General features: G+C 55.5%; 1 protein-coding gene across 2 annotated transcripts in view; it reads left to right on the plus strand.

The window, feature by feature from the left end:
• LOC119102240 (oxysterol-binding protein-related protein 2) overlaps positions 1 to 24826 on the plus strand; it is a 40022-nt gene that overhangs the window by 12437 nt on the left and 2759 nt on the right. For both annotated transcript variants that reach the window (XM_037225605.1, XM_037225606.1), the window contains 8 exons: positions 200 to 422; positions 10472 to 10682; positions 11354 to 11463; positions 12255 to 12413; positions 13656 to 13768; positions 20517 to 20601; positions 22810 to 22914; positions 23256 to 23364. In XM_037225605.1, the coding sequence (XP_037081500.1) occupies positions 200 to 422; positions 10472 to 10682; positions 11354 to 11463; positions 12255 to 12413; positions 13656 to 13768; positions 20517 to 20601; positions 22810 to 22914; positions 23256 to 23364 (1115 nt within the window). The remainder of the gene's footprint in view (positions 1 to 199; positions 423 to 10471; positions 10683 to 11353; positions 11464 to 12254; positions 12414 to 13655; positions 13769 to 20516; positions 20602 to 22809; positions 22915 to 23255; positions 23365 to 24826) is intronic.

The following is a 24826-nucleotide window of genomic DNA, read 5'->3' on the forward strand; positions in this document are numbered from 1 at the left end:
GACGATCTGATGCGTGTACTGTCCCTTACAGAGCTTTGGGATGACGGTTTGATCCGTGTGCTGTCCCTTACAGACCTGTCGGACGACGGTCTGACATGTGTGCTGTCCCTTAAAGAGCTGTGAGTCGACGATCTGACGCGCGTGCTGTCCCTTACAGAGCTGTTGGACGACGGTCTGACGCGTGTGCTGCCTCTCACAGAACTGTCGGACGACGACCTGACGCTGACCAGCTGCACCACGCCGTCCATCAGCACGCCGGCCACGCTGAGCGAGGCGGACGTGGCGGCCGGCTCCTCGGTCTCGCTAGCCTCCTCCGAGACGGTGGTGTCGACCGAGGGGGGCCGGTACCGGCGGCCGGCGGCGCGCCTGGCTCCTGGCCTGGCCGGCCGGCCGCTGCCGCCGTCGCAGCGCGCTTACGGCAGGTGGGTCCTCCGAGGTGTGGCTGGCTGGCCGGCTGGCGTCGCCTGCGCGTGCTCTGGAGGGGACCGCGCGATCCGTGCAGGCAGTGAACCGATGGAAGCTGGTCGCGGCGCGGGGCGAAGAAGCGAGGTCTTGAATGGGATTGCAAGGTTGGGATTCAAGGCAATTGCTGGTTCAGATGCCTTGTCGGATGCCACACGTTGTGATGCTTATAATGTAGCGTGCGGGAGATTGAATGGTACCTTGCTGAGTGGCCATATTCGCAGTGAAGCCCTCTTCGCGGTGCCCGTCCTTCCCGCCAGGGTGAGAGGCAGGCGACGACGTATAGCCTCAGCAGCTCAGGACGTCGTAAGGTCCCAGTGACACACGCGGTGCAGTTCGCGAGAGTTAAGCTTATTTTAAAGAAGGCAACAATACGAACGGCTTTTTTCTTGCAAACGGAATCCGAGAGGGCTGCAGTAAGCTCAGAATTGAGCCATGAAATCTGTCACGAATTGGACGATGATTTGGCAGCTTTAACCTACTAAATGTCTTATTCTGGCAAGGCAAGACAAAAAGCAGTCAGACTGCTGATATAGCTGAAGTGGCGAATGTCTCCATTGCCATCTTTTGTGTCGAGATGCTAAGTGACAGCACACCGTCACAGACATCGATGACAGAGCACACACACGCATTCACAGACACAGATCAAGACAGCCTTAGTGCACGTGAAGCTGCGTCCAGGCTGGACGTGGACAACGGATAAGACCTGTTGAAACCGACAATGAATTGGAAGAAAAGGAGATGTAGGACGTTGCGCTAATGTGTTTTTATGACGAGATCAGCAACCTATGGGGTTACAGTGGTATGGTCCATCCACGCGGGATTGCAGTGTTATGGTCCATGCTTAAGGAGGGTGGAGGACGGCGGTGTTACAGTCACTGTGCATAGCTCGTTGCAGGAACATATATCATGAGTCACAGCGAGTGATGTCAAATGCTAGCGGTGGGTCCAGACGGAGAATGACGACATTGCGCTGCTTTGTTGATAGAGGTGCAATCGTAGGTGCGTAGTCCCCGTTATGTTAGGTAAAAGGAACATGGCGCACGTGGTCCACCTCCGTGACTTTGCCCTTGCCTCTCCATCAGTATCCATTCAAAATCATTCTGTTTGTGTGCCAAAGTGACCCGCCCACGGGCTATCTTCCTCACATAAATGTCACACGCACGCGTGATCGCTACACTTCTCAAGCCACCTTTATTTACGGGAGCTGGTTAATCTTTCTTGAGAATGACGACAGCGCCAGTCATTCTCCGGGTGGCTGGAGGGAAGGGTTCCCGCCAGGCCATCGAGACCTGGGTCGATGCTTGTTTCCAGTTTGTCAGGAGCCAGCTGTGGCCGCGATGCGGAGAAGGCTGTTCATCTGCCTGTGCGAGCCACCGCTGTAGCGGTGTCATCTAGGTAGTGCATAGTGTGCTTTAAGTTTGATCTGCTTGTCCGTGTTCTTACCTTTAGGGATCCTGGCCACTCTGGCGTACTCTTGACAGATTAAGTGCCCTTTATCCGTGTCAGAGTAGGCATGCCAATTCGGTGATGGGCCAGGTATTACTGGTCGCATATGCTGTTTGGACGGTCTGGCTGGAGTGTCCTCCTGTCCAGTGCTCTGAGCGGACCCCACAGGGCGGCAGAAGGGCAGAGCCCTTTGATCACTTAGCGTTCGAGAACCGCTCTCGTTTGCCCATTGGTGGTGCCTGCCTCTGCACCGTCTTCTTGGTAGGCTTTGGGTGCAAGGATTGGTTCAGGGCGTCAACCGGGCCATGCTCCCCCGCCCCCCGTGCCCACTCTGACGCTGCTGTGACGCCGTCCACTGTGACGCTGGCCACCGTGGCGCTGCCCACTGTGACGCTGCCCACTGTGACGCTGTCCACTGTGACGCTGGCCACCGTGACGCTGCCCACTGTGACGCTGCTCACTTTGACGCTGCTGTGACACAGGCCACTGTGACGCTGCCGTGACGCTGCTCACTGTGACGCTGGCCACTGTGACACTGCCCAATGTGACGCTGACTACCATGACACTGGTATGACGCTGCCCATTGTGACGCTGTCGGCTGTCACGCTTCTCGCGAGACACGGCATAGCCGGCGCTGTGTATGTTTGCTCGCTCCAGTACAGGATCCGGACTGGCCCTGGAGGCCGGCCCACCCACGCGGTTTGCTTGTGATATGCGCTGGCTGTGGTCGATAGAGCCGAGTCCGGTGCAGTGGGTGGGTACCAGGTCTGGCACAGAAACATCCGGTCCCTGGGGGTCGGGCTCCGGTCAGGCCTTACAAGGATCCGGTCCATGTGGTCAGCCTGTCTCCGGTCGAATGGCGGGGGGGGGAGGGGGTGCAGGATCAATGGCGTCGGCTCGGAAGCGGCCACCCTGCGTCTCAGATCTCTTCCGAATCCCACCGTGAACCATAGATGCACCCATGTTGGATGTTCACTGATGGCCTGTGCCAGAACAGTGTTGAGCATATAGCCGTCGGGCCGTCTGTGCTCGTGCTCGCATTCGTGCCACGAATGTGCCCATGATGTGGCTCCGGTCGGACCGTGGCAATGACTCCATCTAGCGAAGATACAGATTAATACCTGCACATGTACGCATAAGGAGTTACGATCAGTCCAGACCGGTGTAGCGCGGCGTATGGTGGAGTCAGCAGTCCAGACCGGCATAGTAGCCAGGGCCGCGTATGGTGGAGTCAGCAGTCCAGACCGGCATAGTAGCCAGGGCCGTGTATGGTGGAGTCAGCAGTCCAGACTGGCATAGTAGCCAGGCCGTGTATGGTGGAGCTGGGAGTAGTCCAGACCGGCATAGTTTTTAGCGCCGCGTATAGTGGTGTTAGGGGCAGGTTCAGGCCGGCCCAGCAGCCAGCACCGCGTATTATGGTGTTAGGGACAGTCCAGACTGGCACAGTAGCCATTACCACATATAATGGTGTTAGGGCAGTTCAGACCGACCCAGTAGTCATTGCCGCGTATGATGGTGCTAGAGCAGCTCGGACCGGCCCAGCAGCCACTAGCGCGTTTGATGGTGTTAGAGCAGGTCAGACCGGCCCAGTAGCCAGCGCCGCGTATAATGGTGTTAGAGCAATCAGACCGGCCCAGTAGCCGCAATAGTGTATAATGGTGTTAGAGCAGTTCAGACCGGCACAGTAGCCGCTACCGCGTTTGATGGAGTCAGGAGCAGTTCAGACCGGCCCAGTAGCCGCTACCGCGTATGATGGAGTCAGGAGCAGTTCAGACCGGCCCAGTAACCGCTACCGCGTATGATGGAGTCGGGAGCAGTCCAGACCGATACAGGAGCCGCTACCGCGTATGATGGAGTCAGGAGCAGTTCAGACCGGCCCAGTAGCCGCTACCGCGTATAATGGCGTTAGAGCAGTTCAGACCGGCACAGTAGCCACTACCGCGTATGATGGAGTCAGGAGCAGTCCAGACCGGCACAGTAACCATTACCGCGTTTGATGGAGCCAGGAGCTGTCCAGACCGGCACAGTAGCCGCTACCGCGTATGATGGTGTTAGGGGTAGTCCAGACCGGCACAGTAGCCGCTACCGCGTATAATGGTGTTAGAGTAGTCCAGACCGGCACAGTAGCCGCTACCGCGTATGATGGTGTTAGGTGTAGCCCAGACCGGCACAGAAGCCAACACCGCTTATGATGGAGCAGTCCAGACCGGCCCAGTAGCCATTACCGCATATGATGGAGTCAGGAGCAGTTCAGACCGGCACAGTAGCCAGCACCGCGTATGATGGAGCAGTCCAGGCCGGCACAGTACCCAGCGCCGCGTGTGATGTCAGGAGGTAGTAGAAGTCTGGTTCGGCGCAGTAGCGAGCGTCGCGTTTTGCGCGGGTGTGGTGCGCTTGCGGTTTTTGTCATCCTTTCACGCAGATTTCATTAATGCTTTTTGTCTGGCCATTCAGTGTCATATTGGTATATGTGCAATACATTCCCCAGATATTGTACCTAATGTAAACATGAAAAGGCTCGAGCTCTTGGTTTTTTGGCATGAGTTCATAGTTGTGTAGACCACCAGCAATATTTGCGTGGTCGCGTCGTTACGAGACGTGTTAGTGTGAGGTTTGCCACGTGGCGGCCACGTCATGCTCGTCTTCATGTGCGCCACGCATGTGATGAACTAGCCGTGGCCGGCCCGGCCTAAGGTCGTCCCGCTGGACGCCCGGGGCAAACCAAAGCAAATCCCGCGCGCGTCGGACAACGAGACAAAAACTACTAATAGAGCCACGTTTGCTGTGCTGATATGCCCATCCCGTTGGATGCAGCGAGTGTTCCAACTGTGGAACGTCCCATCCCGTTGGATGCAGCGGGTGTGCCAACTGTGGAATATCCAATCCCGTTGGATGCAGCTGGTTTGCCAGCCGTGGAACGTCCCATCCCGTTGGATGCAGCGGGTGTGCCAACTGTGGCACGTTCCATCCCGTGTGATGCAGCGAGCGTGCCGACTGTGGAATATCCATCCCGTTGGATGCAGCTAGTTTGCCAACTGTGGAACGTCCCATCCCGTTGGATGCAGCGAGTTTGCCAACCGTGGAACGTCCCATCCCGTTGGATGAAGCGAGTTTGCCAACCGTGGACCGTCCCATCCCGTTGGATGCAGCGGGTGCGCCAGCTGTGGAATATCCTATCCCGTTGGATGCAGCTAGTGTGACAACTGTGGAATATCCCATCCCGTTGGATGCAGTGAGTGTGCCAACTGTGGAATATCCCATCCCGTTGGATGCAGTGAGTGTGCCAACTGTGGAATATCCCATCCCGTTGGATGCAGTGAGTGTGCCAACTGTGGAATATCCCATCCCGTTGGATGCAGTATGTGTGCCAACTGTGAAGCGTCCCATCCCGTTAGATGCGGTGAGTATACCAACTGTGGAACGTCCCATCCCGTTGGATGCAGCGAGTTTACCAACCGTGGCCCATCCCGTTGGATGCAGCGAGTATGTCAACCGTGGGGCCTCAGCCGCGCAATCGGAGACCACTCGACTTCAACAACGCAGCAACACAATGCAGACAGGCAGATAGTACAGGCATATGCAGTGCAAATAACAACTCACCCAGAAGTTTGCTTGTGTCTCTAGCATGCGGTTAGTTTTTGACTTTTTTCTTGTTCTCCGTCTGTATTATTTGCGATTCATTCCAAATGAGCACCGGGCGTGCTGAATATCAAGGCGGATATGTCTGGCCGTCGAGCCGTGTTGTGACCGTGACCACCACCATCCTCGTAGGCCGGGTAACCGTGGTGACGTATTCCTGACGTGCGCGCCCGTCAAGCAATATTCCCGGCTCCGACTGTGATTCTGCCACACGTTGAGCGGGTACCGGACCGCACCGGACCGGAGCTAAACATCAGGGCCCAGTTCTTTATCGGCCTTTTGGCCGATCCCCGCCCATTCAGGTAGCAACCTATGGCGTTATGGATGTACACCGCTGAAGGACGCCTTTTATTCCAAACATGGGAAAAGAGTAGATTCAGCTGGTTCTAGCCTGTGGAGACGAACAGCGCACGGAAATGGAGCACTTGAATATGATTCTGCCGAACAGTTATTGGGAAATTCTGTGGCTAAAACATCGTCGAAAAAACATTGTCGAAAATATGTCCACATGTGAACGAGACCAAACCAATTGCGTGGCATGCAGGACGACCAACTGCGTCACTATGTAAACAGCGAGGTCGTAGATGTAAACAATAACACCTACGGCCTAGTTAGGAATGGAACCGGACCGTGACAACGTCGAACAGGCTTCCTCCAAGTAGGGAACGGGCTGCCTTGTGCTAACGAGCAACGGGCCTCACACGAGCTGCGCGCACCTCGACCCGTCCGCTGCGCCAGCTGACTGGCCAAGCAGTCGACTTTCTCCCGTGACGTCGGCGGCCGGACCGTCAGTCGGTGTCGGCCTGTCTCCGCGGGCGGGAGCGGTGCGGCTGTGCGTGTCCGCGTGTCTCCTCCCCGGCCGTCTCCCGAGATTGGGTCAGGCCGGACGCGGCTCCGCGGAAGCCGCCGGTGCTGGTGCACGCGCGTGTCAGCGGCCGCGTGTTGTGCGGCGTTCCGGTCCTGTCGGTGGCAGCGGCCGCGTGTTGTGCAGTGTTCCGGTCCTGTCGGTGGCAGCGGCCGGTCCGGCTCGGTGCCCCTGCACCGCCCAGCGGCGGAGACGGTGCACTGTGTACTGTGACGGTGCCGGGGGTGGTGCCGTGCGCCGCGCGCCGCGCTGCCGATGGGCGGCGCGCCCCAGCTAGTCAGCGACCATGGCGGATGAAGAGAGCGACACGGGCCGCGGCCGCTACCGGTACGTGACCGGGCCAGGGCGAGGCTGGGGGGCTGGGGACAGCCTCAGGGGTCCTCACTGTACCGGTACGTGACCGGGCCAGGCGAGGCTGGGGGGCTGGGGACAGCCTCAGAGGTCCTCACTGTACCGGTACGTGACCGGGCCAGGCGAGGCTGGGGGGCTGGGGACAGCCTCAGAGGTCCTCACTGTACCGGTACGTGACCGGGCCAGGCGAGGCTGGGGCGCTGGAGGACAGCCTCAGGGGTCCTCACGTTACCGGTACGTGACCGGGCCAGGCGAGGCTGGTGGGCTGGGGACAGCCTCAGGGGTCCTCACGTTACCGGTCTGTCACAGCCGGGCGAGGCTGGGGGGCTGGGGCAAGCCTCAGAGGTCCTCACTGTACCGGTACGTGACCGAGCCAGGCGAGGCGGGGCGCGAGGGCTAAGGGGACCCGGTTCTCGGCTCTGGCTCGGAGACTTTCACGGGCAGGATATCAGAGCGGCATCCGGTCGCTTTCCGTCGCACGGCGTCACTATCGCCCGACTGCCGTTCTCGTGTAAGGCGCACTCGCTCGATGACCATGTGCTCAAATTAACTTTCGCCCCAACTATAGAGGGCTGGTAGAGTTGAGCTGGTAATGTTCCACATCGGACATGAACTTTTTTCATAGCTTTTTTTCCATAGCGCAGTGCCGGCACCTGACACTGGATGAGTGCTGGTGGCACCGGGCGGGTGTCTGAGCTGGTGCTTGGCAGTAACCATGGCATTCGTCGCCTCCTCGAGACGCTGGGGTAGCGCATCTCTGACGTGATCTACCTCGAATGCTGTAGGATGCATGCAGGCGTATGAGTGCTGCCTAGGGTTCGTTAAGCCGCAGTTCTCCTCAAATGGCTTCAGCTTTGTGTCACTGTAAACGGTTGGCTTCGGCTTTGGTTCGTTGTGATTTGTAATGGCCGGGTATCGCTGAGGTTTCGGATGATTTTTTAGTTATGACTCCGACTTTGGCTTTGTGCGATATTGAACTGCTGGCTTGACTTTGTCGTGGCGATTGCTTCACTACAGCTGCGACGTAACTAAAAAAACTGTGCCCATCTTGTGAACCCAGGATGCCACACAAGTGTTCGAGGTTGCAACGCGGACATGGCTGAAAGGTCGAAACCAGCCAGTCATTCTCAGAAAGAACCTGAAGCCACTTTATGACGGCCAGAGGACTGTCTGTCCGAAACGTTCTGCGCACACTCACACAAGACGAGTTAGAGAGATGAGAGGTGAGACACTCACGGGAGTGCGACAGTCCAAAAACAGCCTTACATTTGTAATGCATCTAGGTGGTGAGATTCATCACTTTCGTGTCACTTTGTCACTTCTATGTGAAGATTTATCACTTCCGATTAGTTGCAGTCGCTTCGCAGGACCGTGACAATCTGTTTTATCCCGCTGTTTTAGCATTGGCTTCGCAGAACAACGTTATTCACTGGCTTCGACTTCGGCTTCGAACTGATGGTTTCAGCTTTGGCTTCGCATTTCCTGTCTTGGAAGCCGCTGACTTGAGCTTCAGCTTCGCATGCGTCAAGCCAGCCATAGCTTCGGGTTTGGCACACTTAAGAAATGCGACAACCGCTGGTTTGGGCTTCGGCTTCACAGTTCCAAACTTCGAAACCACCGCGGCTCCGTGCATTTGTCTTCGTTTCGGATTCAGCCCCGAGGCCAGAAGCCTTGCTTTGTCCCCATGCCTATTTGTATGGGCCGATAGTACAGTCTGCATTGTGGGAAAGCCAAAGAGTGGTTGAGACTCGGAGCCTCTAATCGGTTTATGAAATGGTCCTTGAATACTCTGGGTCGTGGCGCGGTGCGGAGCGGGCCGCCGCCGCCGCGCCGCGCTGGTTTTCGGTCCCCGGACGCGCTGAACCCGGTGCGGTGCGGAGCGGGCCCGCCGCGCCCCGCGCTGGTTTTCGGTCCCCGGACGCGCTGAACCCGGTGTGGTGCGGAGCGGGCCCGCCGCGCCCCGCGCTGGTTTTCGGTCCCCGGACGCGCTGAACCCGGTGTGGTGTGGAGCGGGCCCGCCGCACCGTCCGGCTGGGTGTGTGACGCCAGGCGGCAGCAGATCAGGGCTGCCCTCCGGGCGTGCACCTGCTCTCTAATCGCCAGGTCGATTGTCGGCCATCGATAAAGCGGCGCGAGACCGGCTGCCGGACGGGTGCCGGTGGCACGGGAGGCCGGCTGCCGTCACGTGTGTGCTCGGTACGGAGGCTGGGTGGTGCTTCCGTGGACACGGCCCGCGGCCGGGCGCAGAAAAACAAAGCCTGCGGCGTACGCACAAGTGACAGGGCATGTCGCAAGGACGGACGGGAAGGCTATCCCGCGTAAGCTCTTCGTCCTATAGCACAACAACGGATAAGTAGGTGACAGATGGAAGAGAAGCTGCATATATTAGGCAGTTCGGATTAAAGGGGTCCAGATGAGACCAGCCGGGACTCTTTGTGCCATTTGCATACGGAAGGTCATATTGCCTCTCCCCCATGACTTTTTACGTTTATTGTAGATCATTGATGCCTTGCAGCCTAAAGCCATGGGAACTTGTGATGCGAGTGTATCTAAAAGTCAGTGGGACATAACCCGTTGAAATTTGAGCCCCCAACATCATTCAGAGGCGACTCTGAGGCCAGGTTTTAGAAGCGTGTCAGGATGGATCATGAGGTGTTTAACTGGACTGTGCCGTCATTATTTCCTTGAGGAAAGCTGACCGATATTTCGCTACAGTTGGTTGAAGCACAGTTTTTGTATCAAGGCTGGTCACCAGTAGATGGTATGATGCACGCGAACTACCAGGAGCGGTGGAGGGGTGTGATGTTTGCTACCAGGGCGTCCGTCTTGGTCAGCCTCAGGCATCTCGTTATCACACTAGCGCGTCGTTTTGCCCTCGTTTTGTTCGGCTTTCATCCCTCTCGCGCCGACGGAGCGGATAGAGGCCCCGGGAACGGCGGCGCCATGGTCGCACATACCCTGCACGTGCCGTTGCCGGCTGCCTTGCTCTCGCGTCGATGGCTCCGGGACGCGCCGTCGGCGAGCGTCCGCCCGCACGGACGCCTGCGGACCATCTTGTTCCTCGGGTCGGTCACGTCCGAAGGCGTCTGCGTGACGCGTGCCTCGAGAGTCCGACTGTTTAGCGCCATCGTCGGCTTCATCTCGCTGCCGCTCTCCTTTAGTTCGGGTGAAGAACTGGTGACGCGGCACCAGCTGATGTTGGGCGACACCTTCCGTTGTCTCAAGCAGGCGTCAGTTCGACCGGCGCAGACCTGGAGTCGCTAGCTGCAGCCGTCGATGGTGCGGCCGTTTGCCAGCAGGTTAACACCGTCTGCAGAGAAGGATCATTCTTCGTCTGAGGGCATACCATCGTAGATGTCGTTTCTGTAGATCAGCCAGGGCAGGGTTGGAGCACATCCCCCGGTGAGGCTCCTTCTGGAACGTCATGGGATCAAAAAGAACTTTCACCTGCGCCCACCTGACCTGACCGGGAACGGTCGGTGAAGAAGGCCTACATGAACAACGCATCCTGGAATTTCGAGTCGGCCCACCTTGGTATGGGATTTTTTGTCTGTGCTACGACGTCGATTGCGGTGTCCCGTATACCGCCCCATCAACGTGAACTGCGGCTGGCCTCTGTCTAAAAGACATTACGCGTTCAAAGAAGTTACGTCTGCTGCGGGACTGTCTGCCGGCTCCAGACTGAGCTCGGCGCAGTGTTCTCAGGATCCGTCTTCCCAAGGAGCAGACCTCGGCGGACAACTTCAGCGTTTGGTCGGTGCTGAAGAGCGCCATCGGCAAGGAGCTGACCAAGATCTCGATGCCGGTGGTGTTCAACGAGCCGCTCAGCTTCCTGCAGCGCATGACGGAGTACATGGAGTACTCGCACCTGCTGCAGGCCGCCGCCCAGGAGCAGGACAGCATCACCAGGATGCAGGTCAGGTCTCGGCCGCCGCCGGCAGCGACGCGACTGGAGGGCTGGCGGGACAGCAGTGCAGACGTACATTCACCCGGCGTTTGGGCCGTCGCAAGCCTCTATCGCCATGCTGTATATGAAAAGGGGGTTACTTTGTGTATCGTTGCATGCGTCAGCTGTCGTTTACACGTGCGCAAAATGACCATTGCAGTCGGCGCGTCCTAGAACACTAATATACACCAACAGCTGTTGTCTATCCGTTCCTGCCTTTACCAAAATGACCAAATGACATGGCTGTTGGTATGCCGGCGCCGGCGTGTAATGTCTTGTTATTCCCTCGTGGAATATATATTACCTGACGTATGAGTGCCAGTCTGATCGGTACACCGGTGGGTCAAATAACCTGCCAGCTGCCGGACTTGTCCTCCGTATTCGTCGATGGGTGTGCAAAGTGTAATGCGACCGAATTATCCCATGTTACGTTGAGCGGTTCGAGGCTGGCCTCTGCTGGGGAGATGCAGGCGGTGTGATGAACGACATTGCTCAATATACGGGTTTTGCTGGTGTCTTGCGCAGCCTGTGTGGGTGCCGTCAGCGGTCAGGGTGTCCCGTTCGTTGTCCCATCGGACGCTGCCATTTGACCCTCCGCCGTTCGCGCGCGGTCTCCATTGATATGAGTGTCTGCTCTCCAGTATGTGGCCGCCTTCGCCGTGAGCGGTCTGGCCTCCAACTGGGAGCGGGTGGGTAAGCCGTTCAACCCGCTGCTGGGCGAGACGTTTGAGCTGCACAGAAGTGGCTTCAGGTATGTGGGCATGTGCAAATCAAATTGCACTCGCCTCCGCCCGTTCCGTTCCGTCCCGTTCCATTCCGTCCCGGCCCGTCGTGGCCCGACCCACCCTGGTCTCGCTCAGTAAATACTGTGGTTAATAACGTCTCGTATAAATAAGGACCCTTAACATTAAATAGTAAGTGTGTACGCGTTTGGAGCACAACTGTTGTCATTTAGAGTAAGTGTCGCCAATAGTGTCGATAAAAGTTATGTCGTGAATAGATAAAAACTGAGTTTTGTAGGAGAAGTAATGGCGGGTGTAAGTTATTGAAGTATGACTTCTCATGTAGCACTGATGTTCTGTAAAAATCTGCAGTAAAAGTAATATTGCGTGTAAGTAAAGACGGCAAAAGTATTTGCTGTGGAAGTAATGGCAGGTATACGTACTTTAGCGTAAGTTTTTCCGTGCGGCACTTTTGTCACGTTGAAGTCTGCAGTTGAAGTAATGCCGGGTGTAAGTAAATTTGAAGTATAGCTTTTCATGCTGCTCTAATGTCGCGTGTAAGCAGTAACAGCAGAAGTATTGTCGAATCACTTTTGTCGGTTGGAGTTTTTGCCGTGGCACTCATGTCGCAGAACCGATATATTTTTAGTTTGCTTATACCGACAATGTATGCCGCGTGTTGCCCTGGCCTGGACCACCCGTCTGCCGTTCCTGTCAGGATGTGGTGTGAGCGCGTGTCGCACCACCCGCCCCTGCCGGTCGGGGCGCCACTGTCCCGGCCTCGGCTCCGTCATGACCCGCGGTGTACGGCCTCCCGCAGGATGGTCTGTGAGCAGGTGTCTCACCACCCGCCGGTCTCAGCGTTCCACGCCGAAGGCGACGCGTTCCGTTTTCACGGCTCGATCCAGCCCAAGCTCAAGTTCTGGGGCCGCTCAGTGGAGATCGAGCCGCGCGGCCTGCTGACCGTCGAGCTGCCCGGGTCAGTGCCGACACGGCCTTGCCGCCTGGGGCCGCTGCCGGCCGAGAAGGCGGGCGACATCCGGGCTGGCCACTCGGGCCTCGTGCTGCCATGACACAGTGACACATTGATCGTTGATGGCTCGTTTGCCGACGCTCGTGACTCGTAAGGTCAGGAGCGTTGGAGCGGGAGAGGGGAGGGGGTTGTCCGTGTCCGACAGACTGAGCGCTTCCGGGAGGCTTTCGTGGCATCGTCACTCAAACAGATGATTCACGCAGCTAAAATTACCAGTAAAACCCAAAGACCCGTGGATCATGAACCCAACACTTAAACCAAGTGGCTACCTACGGTGGTGAGACATGGGGTGCTCTGAGGCGTAATGGTCCGCGAGTGAGGCTCAGGGGCGGTGCGATGCTGGTTAGATACACGCCGTCACCTCCGCTGGATTCTTCAAGAGGCCATTGGCTGCCTGTTTTGTGGCGGAGCCTGGCCGGAACGGGAGCACTGTGTCGTGAGCGGCGCCACGTCTCCGCTTGTAGTCACGACATCCTCAGCAGTCTTAGGTGCTGGAAACGGAAGATGCTTGTTTTGCCCCGCTATAGTACGGCTGCGTTGCGCGGTGCCACCGGGTGCTGCTCCGCTCGGACAGGCTGCCTCCCAGCTTGCCGAGTTTTGGCCGCGCTCCAGGTGCGCCGGGAGGCGGTCGATTTCAGTGTGGGTTTGTGGGGCGGCCCGGCCCGAAGGATGGCAGGCGGCCTCCGCCACGCACCGGGGCGGCCCTATTGATCGGCCCGACCCAGCCCGGCTCGCCCGCACCTCGTCAGCTCTGAGATGGGACGCACCGGAGAGACGAAACACCAGCCGAGCGGGGCCCGGCACCCGGAGCTGCTCCGGCCGTCTGCCGCCGAGCGGGCCGGCATCCGGAGCTGCTCCGGCCGTCTGCCAGCTCTTAGCCCATGTGGCGTCAGTGAGAGCCATCCAGCCCGTGTGGAGCCGCCGATTCGTGTTTGATTTGTTTTTTGTTTTGTTTTTTTAGTCGTGTGTTCTGTTTGTCCTCGACAAAGCACATCATGCGAATAATCGGCAACGGGCGGTATTTTCCACTCCCCTGGAGTGTCGGAGGGGTGGTGCAGTACAGGCTGGCAGGTGTGAGGCCGTGTCCCGGCCATCCCCGCAGCGATTCCGTGGCCGTGTGCTCGCTGCTGACTGTGTTCTGAGCGCCGAGCCGCGCTGGCGCCGACTCACTCCCCCTCCCGCTCGCAGCCACGACGAGGCCTACACCTGGAGCAACGTCAACTGCTGCGTGCACAACATCATCGTGGGGAAGCTGTGGATCGAGCAGTACGGCACCATGGAGATCACCAACCACCGCACCGGTACGATCTGGTCCGAGGGGCTGCACGTGCCGCCAGCGGCTGGGGCAGGGGTCGAGGGCCCTCGAGATCAGACGGGAGGAGACGGAGCGTTAGTGGCACAGGTGGAGTCATTGTCCGCACGATTGTCCTTGTCTGGTGTATTGATGTGCACACAACGGTTCGGCCATGGGCGATGCATGACCTACAGCAGTCGATGCGCCCTAAACCCCCAAATCATCATCATCAACGGTTCGGCCAGTTGACTCGCCGGCCCTCCACGGATGTTTGGAGTCCTGAGAGGGGCTGGGTGATGTGTGGCATTCAGCCATGTATGCGCCGCGACTCGAAATCTCACCTTGACATCGCTGGAATTCGAACTCTGGTCTTCTGATTGTAAGTACAATGCTCTACCAACCGAGCCAACCGAGAAGGGCGAAGGAACGCAGACGCACGGAGCTGACGACAAACACCATCCAGTCCTTAGTGCCTGCACACCGCCCGGCTGTCGTTCTGGCCTGGTGTGTTGGTACGAACACGGCTGTGTACGTACTGACACACCGGGCCAGAACGATAGTCCGAACAATGACTCCATCCGCAACCTGAACAGTTATTCCATGCGTGGATCCGGCTGTATTGCCGTTTATGGTCGTGTTCATTATGGACGCATGGGACTGTAAATTGTCTGGATAATGGGTTGCTCAAAATATGATGGATAATAGCAATTGCCCCGATGGATGGTATGTTTTGACTGGTTAATGAAGACGTACCTTACAAGAAGTGCTGCGTATGTGAGCGCTGTTACGAGACTTACTTATTCGTCAGTGGTTAGGAACTATTTGTTTCAATTGAGCCATGCTGATTATACACCGTTCAAATCGTGGTTCATTTTGATTCACCCGGATTCATGGGTTTGTCTTTTCTATGAGTCAGTGAAAAGGGGCCCAGTGAAGACCATTATCAAGGTACGACTCCGACCTGGCCAGCTTGTGCTAACCCTTTGGACTGTCCGGCTTCATTCGCATTTAGTGGTAGTAAAAAGCCAAACGTAGCGTACCTTAAACTTGAATCCGCTGGGACGTCTTGATCATTGGAAACTTTGGTATCACACTGCAGCTGAGAAATTAACCGCCGCGGCACAAGCTCAGCCGAGGCAGGAACTTGCTCCATAAATGAAATCAATAAAGCCGGGGGTGGGGGCTTGGCACGTATCCCCAAATGTTTCAACATCGCGCCTGATTTCGCGGGACGAATGGACTTTCTGTGCTTGTCTGGAAATGGTTCGGTGGAGAATGATTCAGATGAGGCATTAGTATTACGCATGGAATAGGTTTTCGGACCGTGTTGCTGGTGTGGGGCGTTAGTATGCAAACAACGTCTTGGCCGGTGTTATTCTCCCGCCGTCGCCCGGTGTTATTCGAGCCCTCTGAAGAGCGGGATGCTGTTTGGCTCTCAGCCATACTCGCATGCGAACCCGAGTGTTCTCCTGCGAGTTGCTGGGATTCAAGGCAGGGCCATCCACCTTAGCTACAGCGTTCGACCTCAATCGTCTTCATACTCGATGCCATCCAACCTCAGCATTCGACCTACTTGCATGACCATTCGAGTGTTTCTTGAGTGCTGGATTCAAGCAGAGGACCATCCACCTGATTCCAGGTTCGACCTCAAGGCATATGTGTCCTTCCCCGTAGTTCGGTGGTGAGCGCTCGACTGGTAATCACTAAACCGGTCGAATTGACCAGCAATACCACGCGACGGAATTCGCTGTTTATGGCACGTCGTAAAGGTGAAGCTCAAAGTGAAACACTGATCCTCATTCTTTTTTATGACTCAAGAAAAACTGGCGAACGCGCGGACCGAAGAACGAACTGGCCGTGGCGTTCTACGTTATTTCTTTATTGTTTGTTAGAGGACGTTATTTTGACAATAATCCACCATCAGTACCAGAATGTAATGGTCAAACAACTAATCAAGGATGGATTGCCTATATTTACATAAATCGTCGTTTGGAAGACACATGATGACAACGGAGCACATGGTGACAACGGAGCGTAGCTAAGAGACGTCGAGTTTTGCCAATGCAGCCAATACCTCCTTGATAACGTCGTTAAACTAATACCTCATGACATAAAAATCCGGTTAGCTGATATCCCCAATTTCATGCCCGAAACATTGTGTGCGTGCTGGCACAGAAGACGACGGCGATAGACTGATCATTTTGTTCCATCCGTGAACGAATATCAGTTCCACACCGTGTTAGACCCCAGCTGGGTAGACCGTATGGGCTCCGGGCTGATTCCGGCCCTGCGTTGGGCTGGGTTCGGCATTGTTGGACATCCATTGGGGATGTTTGTGCACGTGCCGGGCCGTGACCTTGGTTTTCGCGAGCAATTTTCCAGCTTTCGCGTGCACGGAGCCCTGTTCTAACAGCTGCAAGCGTGCATGACCTGCGGTTCTCAGTTGATGCCGTTCACGTTCGAACTGGTGTCATGTTATGCACAAGTTGCGTATATTTTTCAAAGGCATGGACCTTGCTTATCGTTTTACAACAACCAAGTGATTTGGCTCCAGCAATGGCGTGTGCCTGCAATTACAGCTAACGGGTCGCAACCAAATGAACCAGTCCAGGTCATCGGGCTTAATCACCTACTTCGCTTTGAAGTCCCGCTGACCATTTGTCGAGTTGATGCGATTGGTATGCGTATATGGTACCTTTGGCGCGATTGGTACGCTTATATTGCGATGGCGATTGCGCTTGGTATGCGATTGGTACGCTTTGGCGCTGTCATCAGCGGCTTGACTTTGGAGCGACGAACTTTTTCCCAACACATGGGCTGCGATGCAAATGGAACAGCATAAGCCATCCGGTGTGGGGTCAGATAGCGCGCGCAGTATCCGGCCGTGTACCGCATATAGCTTGTCAGTCGGCCCTCCGGCCGGGCTTGATCCGGCCCATCCCGGGCATTGATGATAAGTAGCTACAGTCATTGGAGTGTAGGTGGTCACTGCCGAGGGAGGCTTGAAGCGGATGCAATGCACAACACGCGCGCCCACGCACACACACACACGAGCACGCACGCACACAGGCACGCGCACACACACGAGCACGCATGCACGGGCACACTTGCACGCACGCAATCACGCATGTATTTATGTGCTATAAATATGACCTTGTATACAGCGGTCCAAAGGTGCTTAAAAATTCAATTGAGCGTAAGTCTCTCGTGCCTGGGTGGTTGTAGGGCAGTGTTAGTCACATCATATAAAAGCGTGGAAACTTTACTTTGAAATGAGCGTAGCTGCGGTTTCTGTGATGAATGTGGTTACCATAGCTTGTGAAGTTGTTGAATTTTCGCGCGAAACACAAGTGCCGTAGTGAGTGGTAGCAATTCGGCACCGCTTCGCGTCAAGTCATATAGAACAAAGAAGGCATGCTGAAAAGCACAACTCGCGAAGCCAGCCACGCCCACCATTCAGTTACTGAAACTCGCTTCGATGCAGGCTCATAACGGGGACCGCGACTGGCGATGGATGCCTCACAATAGAACTGCCTCATTCGCCTTCGTCGAGGGCGGGAGCAGGCATTCCCAATCTTGCGACGGTGTTCACCACCGGCGTCGACTTTTTTTTACTGATTCTGTACACCTTGCCTTTCCGACGTTTTGCGTATTCTTCTTGTTGCCCACTTCCTTCCAAGGCGCAGTTGCTGGAAGAGTCTCAAATCACCCTCACATATTCGCGGACGTGGTCTATTGTCTTATGGCGCAGAAGTGAACGCCAGCAAAATCTCAGAGGAGTGGCAGATTCATTACGATGGGACCGTCATCTCGGCTTTCCGGCACTCTCCAAAATATTGACAGGAGTTCGACGTGTACCGAGATGGTCCACGTTTCTGTGAGGTTTGAATCCTGGGCACACCGAGCTACGTGACCTTTCATCGATAAGTAGCGTGTTACGCGGGATGTTAACATCGTTTCGCATGGGCAGATCTGGCAACTGTATTTACGTGTGTGGTGACCGGACACTACCATCATGGGGTAAAGGATTTCCCATGCTTTCCAGAGACAATATTTCAATTGTCTTACATCCACCCGATCGTGACTTGTTTGGCTTTTTAGTTAGCGTTGACACTTTCCTATCAGCCCTCATATTGGTCACGTCTTGCATGATTTAGCTAATGGATTGACTATCGAAGCAGGACGCTCCATTATGATCATGCTTGTCGTCTATGACAGGCTTCGTCCACGGCGTTCGGAGGCGTATTTTTACAGCTGATCACGTCAGCGGGGAGTGGTTTGTCAGCAGGGATCGCGAGCAGTGCCGTCCACCTCGCGGCTGGAGACAGCCGAGCCGTCGCTCGATGGCGTGCAGGTGCCGGGACCGGGCGCTGTTTGGGGCGCTATCGCAGCTGCTCCGGCCCGCCACGTGCAGTGGTGGGCACGCCGCTGTTGGCGGCCGGGTTATTACAGCGCCTGGATAACCCGGATACAGTCAATATCGATGGCGAGTCGGGAAGTACACGGCCACTTCGTATCGATGCGGATGTATTTCCGTGTGCCCGTAATAGGTTCCATTGTGGGCACGTGACAGTTGTCCACCGTCATAGCCCCTGCGTGACGTTCTTTCGAATGGGGCCGGTTTCCTCTTTTTGTTCGGCACTTGGGCTTGTGCCTCCGTGGCAGTTGTCTGCCCCTGTAGTGCGCAGAAGCCAGTGAACCACTTGAATCAATGAAGCCATTGAGCTGCTTAAGTATTTATCGTGCTGGTGCGCTGGGTCCGCTCGCCGTCTCGCAGTGCGCGAGCTGCCTGCCCTCAAAGCCGCTTCCGTGTGCGCCGCCGGTCCAGGCTTCTGAGACGGACAGTGGGTGGGTCGGTGGCGGGCGCTTGGCACCCAGCTGTCCCACATGCGGACCATGCGGAATTTGGTCATCGAGCGGCGGGCCGGCCTGGTGCGCCTGACGTCACGGCGCGGCGGCAGGACGGGCCAGCGGCGCGCGAGCCGGCTCTGTCGGCCGTCGTCGCACGGTCGATCGTAATCACTGCCCGGCCCGTGGCGAACGGTGAGCGCCGGCCGGCTCCGGTCATACGACAGCGGCCGCGGCCGCTCACCGCCGGCAGACGCTGTCAACGGTGAGCGCCGGCCGGCTCCGGTCGTACGACGGTGGCCGCGGCCGCTCACCGCCGGCAGCTGCTGCCACCGGTGAGCGCCGGCCGGCTCCGGTCATACGACAGCGCCGTGGCCGCTCACCGCCGGCAGCCGCTGCCAACGGTGAGCGCCGGCCGGCTCCGGTCATACGACAGCGCCGTGGCCGCTCACCGCCGGCAGCTGCTGCCAACGGTGAGCGCCGGCCGGCTCCGGTCATACGACAGCGGCCGCGGCCGCTCACCGCCGGCAGCTGCTGCCAACGGTGAGCGCTGGCCGGCTCCGGTCGTACGACAGCGGCCGCGGCCGCTCACCGCCGGCAGCTGCTGCCAACGGTGAGCGCTGGCCGGCTCCGGTCGTACGACGGTGGCCGCGGCCGCTCACCGCCGGCAGCTGCTGCCAGCTGCGATCCGTTCGGGTCATGTCGCCTCGTGAGTGGCGAGGTGCCGGATCATTACCGGAGGCTCTGCCCGTGCGGGTACCGGCACCTGGGCTTGGCAAACGGGAGACAAAGCAGTTGTGGAATTCTGACGTGCAAAAAGCAACGCGTAGGGACGGTAGTGTTGATGTTCGTATTGGCCACCTGTGAGGCTTCTTCTGGGGACTTTGTCTTATCTGGGACTACCAATCGATATCTAGGGGTGCCTACCATTTAATCACGGCGGGCAATTTTACCGCTGCTACTGACTTCTAATTGCGAGCGCCAAAGCACCTCCAGTAGCTTCAAAGCTGCGTAAATATATGTACAGTGGGCAGGGGCCGATCTAGCCTGGAGTTTTTTTGTTTTTTTTAGGTGGGGGGCAACTGTTCGTCGCCAGCTGGCTGGCGTGGGATCCGAGATACAGTGCATAGTGCCTCTCGCGAGTACCTAGTAGGGACACCATTCAAGCACCGAAATGCTTTTGAGTGTTCTATATACAGAATGCATGTTTACAAAGCTCGTAACATAAGATATTACTTCCAAGAGTCAAGTGGTCAGATGGAGTTTACTGCAAATGGTGATCAGGGTGACAAACGGTGAAACAGAGTGATCAGGCCGGACAAAGGATGATTCTAGTGGCTATGAAGCGTGGTGGCAGCTGCGGAGCGGCTGCGGCGGGCGGGTACACCGGTGAGCCGCGCTGCGGAACGAGATGAATGATGAGCCGGTTAGGAGTCAGGATGCAATGTCAAATTAAATGTTTGATACCGCACCATCAAAGTTAAAGCAGACGGTAAGTGGACGAAAGTTTATGAAGTTCTGGGAATGTTTTGGGGGTGGGGCCAAAACATACTCTAAGAGTTTTTTTTGGGGGGGGGCATGGCCCCGTGCCCCCCCCCCTCCCCTCCCCCAGGATCCGCTTATGCCAGTTGATATAAGTCGTACGCTGTGGCTGCTACACTGCCCACCAATTTACACCAGTTTAGAGCTGCGTGCTGACGGCAGTATATTTTTTGTGTATTGCATGCTGCAAACATCGCACAACAGTTTGTAGAATGTGTATTATTTTATCGGAAGACGGTGAAAATCGTCAAAACATTGGTCACAAGTTGCCGAGATTTTACCGACAGACTCACGGACCATCCTGTGCCACCCTGGTGTGGTTCCGTCGCCGCTGACCTAGCCTGTCGGCCACTCTCACATTACAGGGGACCAGTGCACCATTCTGTTCAAGCCTGCTGGCTGGTTCTCCAAGGAACTGCACAGGCTGGAGGGCTTCGTTGCCGACAAAAGGTAACTGCCCCAATCATTCCAGCGTACGTTTGTTTTCGTGCTTTCCAATGTTTGTTCTTCTCTTTATATGTTGATACCGTGCCGTGTTGTCCCGTCAGGTTTTTTATGTCTGCCGACATCTCTTCTCTTCCCCTGCTTATGTTAGCAATTAGGATCACATCGTTTTGTCACCTCATAGGTTTAATCGTTACGGATGGCGTTTGTTTTATCTTGACAGTACCCATACCTCTTAAAAAGAAAATCTTGTGCATTACTTATCGGCGCCAACAGGGGCAAAAAATCCGAAAATTCAGGTACCCTTTGTAATCCGACGTAGTTACCCAGTTTTCAATCGATGCCGACGAAACCGACGCAGATCGATATAATTATTTGAAATCGATGTATCGCGGCAGGATTCTAAAATTATAGGCGTATCCAGGAGATGCAGAACATGGTGATACTAAACTATCTTTAAACGAGTTGTTAAGTGATAGTATCCGCAGGAAATGGGACGAGGTTTTGCTTTCTTGTCAGAAAAGTACGTATAAACCAAAATTTGGCGACAGGAATTGCTGAGGTGCCTATTGGGATAGTTAAAAATTGCTGTCGGTGGGGTTTTGCGATGCACGCAGCCGCTGAGGCTGTACGTCGTTGCCTGCCTCCCTGCGAGGAAGGGCGTAGACATTATCAGGGGTTCTCCCTTTACTGACAGGAAGTGCGGGCACTATGGGGAATGAAACCGTACTCTTGGTGTCAACGGTTTCCGCGTACTTCCCCACTCCATCCCCTTAAACACCTGCGCCACGCTTCTCTGCTGTATTGTGATAACGGAGCTCCCGTTGCGGCTGTCCCTATCACTGGAAGCGTCAACTTGCCCTGTGGACGCAGGGCAACGGGTGTAATCTCGGGGAGATTGCCGTTTCGGCGTGATCGACAAATTTTATTGGTGGCCCTTCCAGTACCGTGTGCTGAAAGCGCGCTACCTGTAATTTGCGCCCGCGGATCCAACAGATTGCCTGGGAAAGATATGTATAAGAATTAAGCAATTTCAGCAGCCTGCTTGCAGGCTGTTTCAGCGAAACCAGCCGAAAAATAACTCACGGGTAGCGGTAATCTGCCCCCATGCCCGGGTAAATTTTAAGTGATAGAAACACTAGAACAATCCAGGTTTGTTCTCTCAAAATGAGACAATGGCTCCAACTGAAAACGTGCCTTGGCAATCAGAGCGTGTTCAAAAGAATTGCAAGTGCCAACTTTAGAACTATTTTGTTCAGCTAACCTCGCAGAAACCCGCACAGTGAGCGAGCTCTTGTCAAACAAAAAGGTGCCGAGTGAAATAGTACAGCATACCGCAATTTTGCACAATGTTATTTAACAACAATGTGTCAATGCCAATATCACGCTATGGGTTTGCTCGTGCGGAGCTCGAAAATCAGCTGAACTGCATTACGGCCGTGGCCGGCGGTTCACGACAGCCGGCCGCTGACAGAAACTTATGACCGCTCAACTTTGGCCGTTCGTTAGCGTAGAGCGCGCAAATTGCCTGGAAATCAGACTGAAAGTCTTGAAATTAGGTCTTCAGTCTGCCAGATGAAAAGTGCTGTAGGATAATTGGTTCTTTTTAACATCGCCGGCTCCTTCCAGCGCGAAAGTAGATAATTGCCGCTATCAGTAACGAATGGGGTGTTCTGCTAAGTATCCGTGTTAGGCTGTAGTCCTCAAGTTTGCCAACTGCATTGGTCTGTCAGGATCTAAAGTATGCTTGAAGACGTCTTTGTGCCTGAGTTGATCTTTCCTCGTAGCGCTGAGGATACTTTTTGGGATAGAGAACACCTGGTTGAATTAAAGACAATTGGGTGCAAAAATGTTGGCGCGACGTCAGAAATCATCCGTTTAAAGCGAAATGCGATCACTGGGGTACTGTTTCCCACTACTTGAATCCAAAATTTGAAAGCTAGCAAAACAGTTCTACAGCTAGGAATAATATTTGTAGTTTACCTACCGTGGCAGCATGTTCTTTAGCAACTTCGACTTAACAAACCGATTTATGGCCAATCATGTGAAAACACGATCGGCGACGGTTCTTCATTTTACAACACCGACGCTGGGTCTGACGTGGACGGTCCCGCGCACAGCTGTTGCTTCCGTGCCTCGTTTGCGATGACGGAAGCTCGGTGTGGTGCGTCAGCTGTGATTCGATGGCCGTTGAGATGAGTTGCTCTGTTGCAGCAAGGTCCGCCGCCGCTTCTTGTACGGCAAGTGGACAGACTTCCTGCGCAGCACGGACATGCAGTCCTACGAAGAATACGAGAAGCTCAACTCTGGCCAGATGAAGCAAGTGAAGCCCTCCAAGCTGCTCTGCCTCGCCTTCCCTTTCCAACATTATTTTCCATCCGAGACGTGGAACGACAGAACGCTTGAGATAACTAGGTTATCCTGTGGCCGTGGACTGCGTTGCTGAAGGTCTGGCGGCGAAAATCCGCCAAATGCCCACTTTGCTGATGAGTCATAAGTTTGTATGGGCGCTGTGTGACTAAGCAGTTGCGATGCCTCACAGCCCAAACGATCAATTATCCAAGTTTTATGTGCCGATTTTATGGAGCCAGTGATGAGTGACGCCGTCAAAGAGCGGCTGTGACCCGATGTCGCCTGACCTGACCTGCTGTTGTCCACAGGTCGGGTCAGAACGGCGAGGTCAGACCGGCGCCGGTCGGCCACCGCGGCGTACTTTCCAAGCTCAACAGCATCACCGCCACCACGTTCAAGGCCCCGCCGGAGAGGGAGGTAAGGATGGAGTGTCCGGCTGACCAGGGTCAGAGGGAGAGGGATGACGCGCCGAAGCAGCCAACCAGGGTCGGGTGCCGGGTCGGCGAGTCCCCAGGACAGGAGGGTGCGTCGCCCACCGATGCGGTGTCGCTAGCCCGCCGCAGGGGCATCAGGCCGTCCAGCCTTACGGCTACCCCTGAGGTTTTCTGTGCAACTGAGGGGTGTTAGCATTCTATGAGCACCGCCACCTGCACCGCTAGCCCGCCGTAAGTGCATCGGGCCGTCCGGCCCTACAGCTACTCCTGACGTTTTCTGTGCAACCGAGGGGCGTTAGCATTCTATGAGCACCGCCACCTGCTTCAGGTCGACCCATTTGTCACTCATGACGCACTACTGCCGCTCTCACCTGAATGCTCCATAATTGATGACGGCCGTCTTATCAATGCAATAGCAAGGGTTTGTGGTGTCTGTCGTAAATGCCCTGCGTGTGGAAAATACAGCATTGTAACTGATCATTTCCTTTTGACCTGCAGTCCACGAAGCTAGGAAAGCTGGCTGCGGGACAAAGCCTTTACTTGCGATGCCTTCTCGTTTGCGCGACAGTTAAAGCTCGGTGCAGTGCCCCGTCGTCATGTTTTTTACCTTTAAAAAGCCAGAGTTTCATCGGTGACTTCTGTTTGGGCTGCAAACTGCCCCGAGCGATCACTACGCTGTTCTGCAGATCACGCAAATTGTATCGATTTTGGCGGCAAGTTGAACGGGAAGGAGCCCTGAACGCGTCGTTAGGCGCTCTCCGTGCATGGATTATTCACGCCGCACGCACACATTGCCTAGGGGGGGGGGGGGGAGGAGTGCTTCTAAGGAGAGGGGCAGAGGGAGCAGGGTGCTTTTCCGCTCGATGAATCAGTTGTATGTTTGTTTTTTGTCGTTTGCTCGCGGTACTTTGGGCATGGAACAGATACACTAGCAGCCTTCTGAGGAGTTATACGTTGTTAACCTGAACACGAACATGATTTGCGTTATCCCATTGGTTGTCACTAGGTGGCGTTTTGCTATCGACCTAGCAATTGTATCACTCACCTGGGAACCAGAAAGTCAGAAACTCTTTGAAGTGTGGGCGAAGATTTTACCTTGTGTCTGATGTGGTGGCGACTTCTGATTTATCCAAACTAGGATGTACACTGAAAAACAACTGCTAATAGCTGGCAACCCATGATGTTTTTATTACCTGTTACCTTTCGTCACGACCTTGTTTCTGCGGTCAGGTAGGAACAGCTGGAATGAAATAGAAACTTATACACGGCACGAACACCATGTGCTGTAACAAAGCGTGACCAACGAAGTTTTCTGCAAACTATGTTGTGAAATTGTTAAAATCCCCTCAAGGCAAGGTTGGGTTTGCCTTCATCCGTTATAACATGTTCATTCACTCGATCTGTTTGCTTACAATGCCGAAAGGTGTGTGGAACTCAGCGAATAA

Source organism: Pollicipes pollicipes, unplaced genomic scaffold, assembly GCF_011947565.3.
Source record: "Pollicipes pollicipes isolate AB1234 unplaced genomic scaffold, Ppol_2.1 Scaffold_5724;HRSCAF=6776_pilon_pilon_pilon, whole genome shotgun sequence".
Lineage (NCBI taxonomy): Eukaryota > Metazoa > Arthropoda > Thecostraca > Pollicipedomorpha > Pollicipedidae > Pollicipes > Pollicipes pollicipes.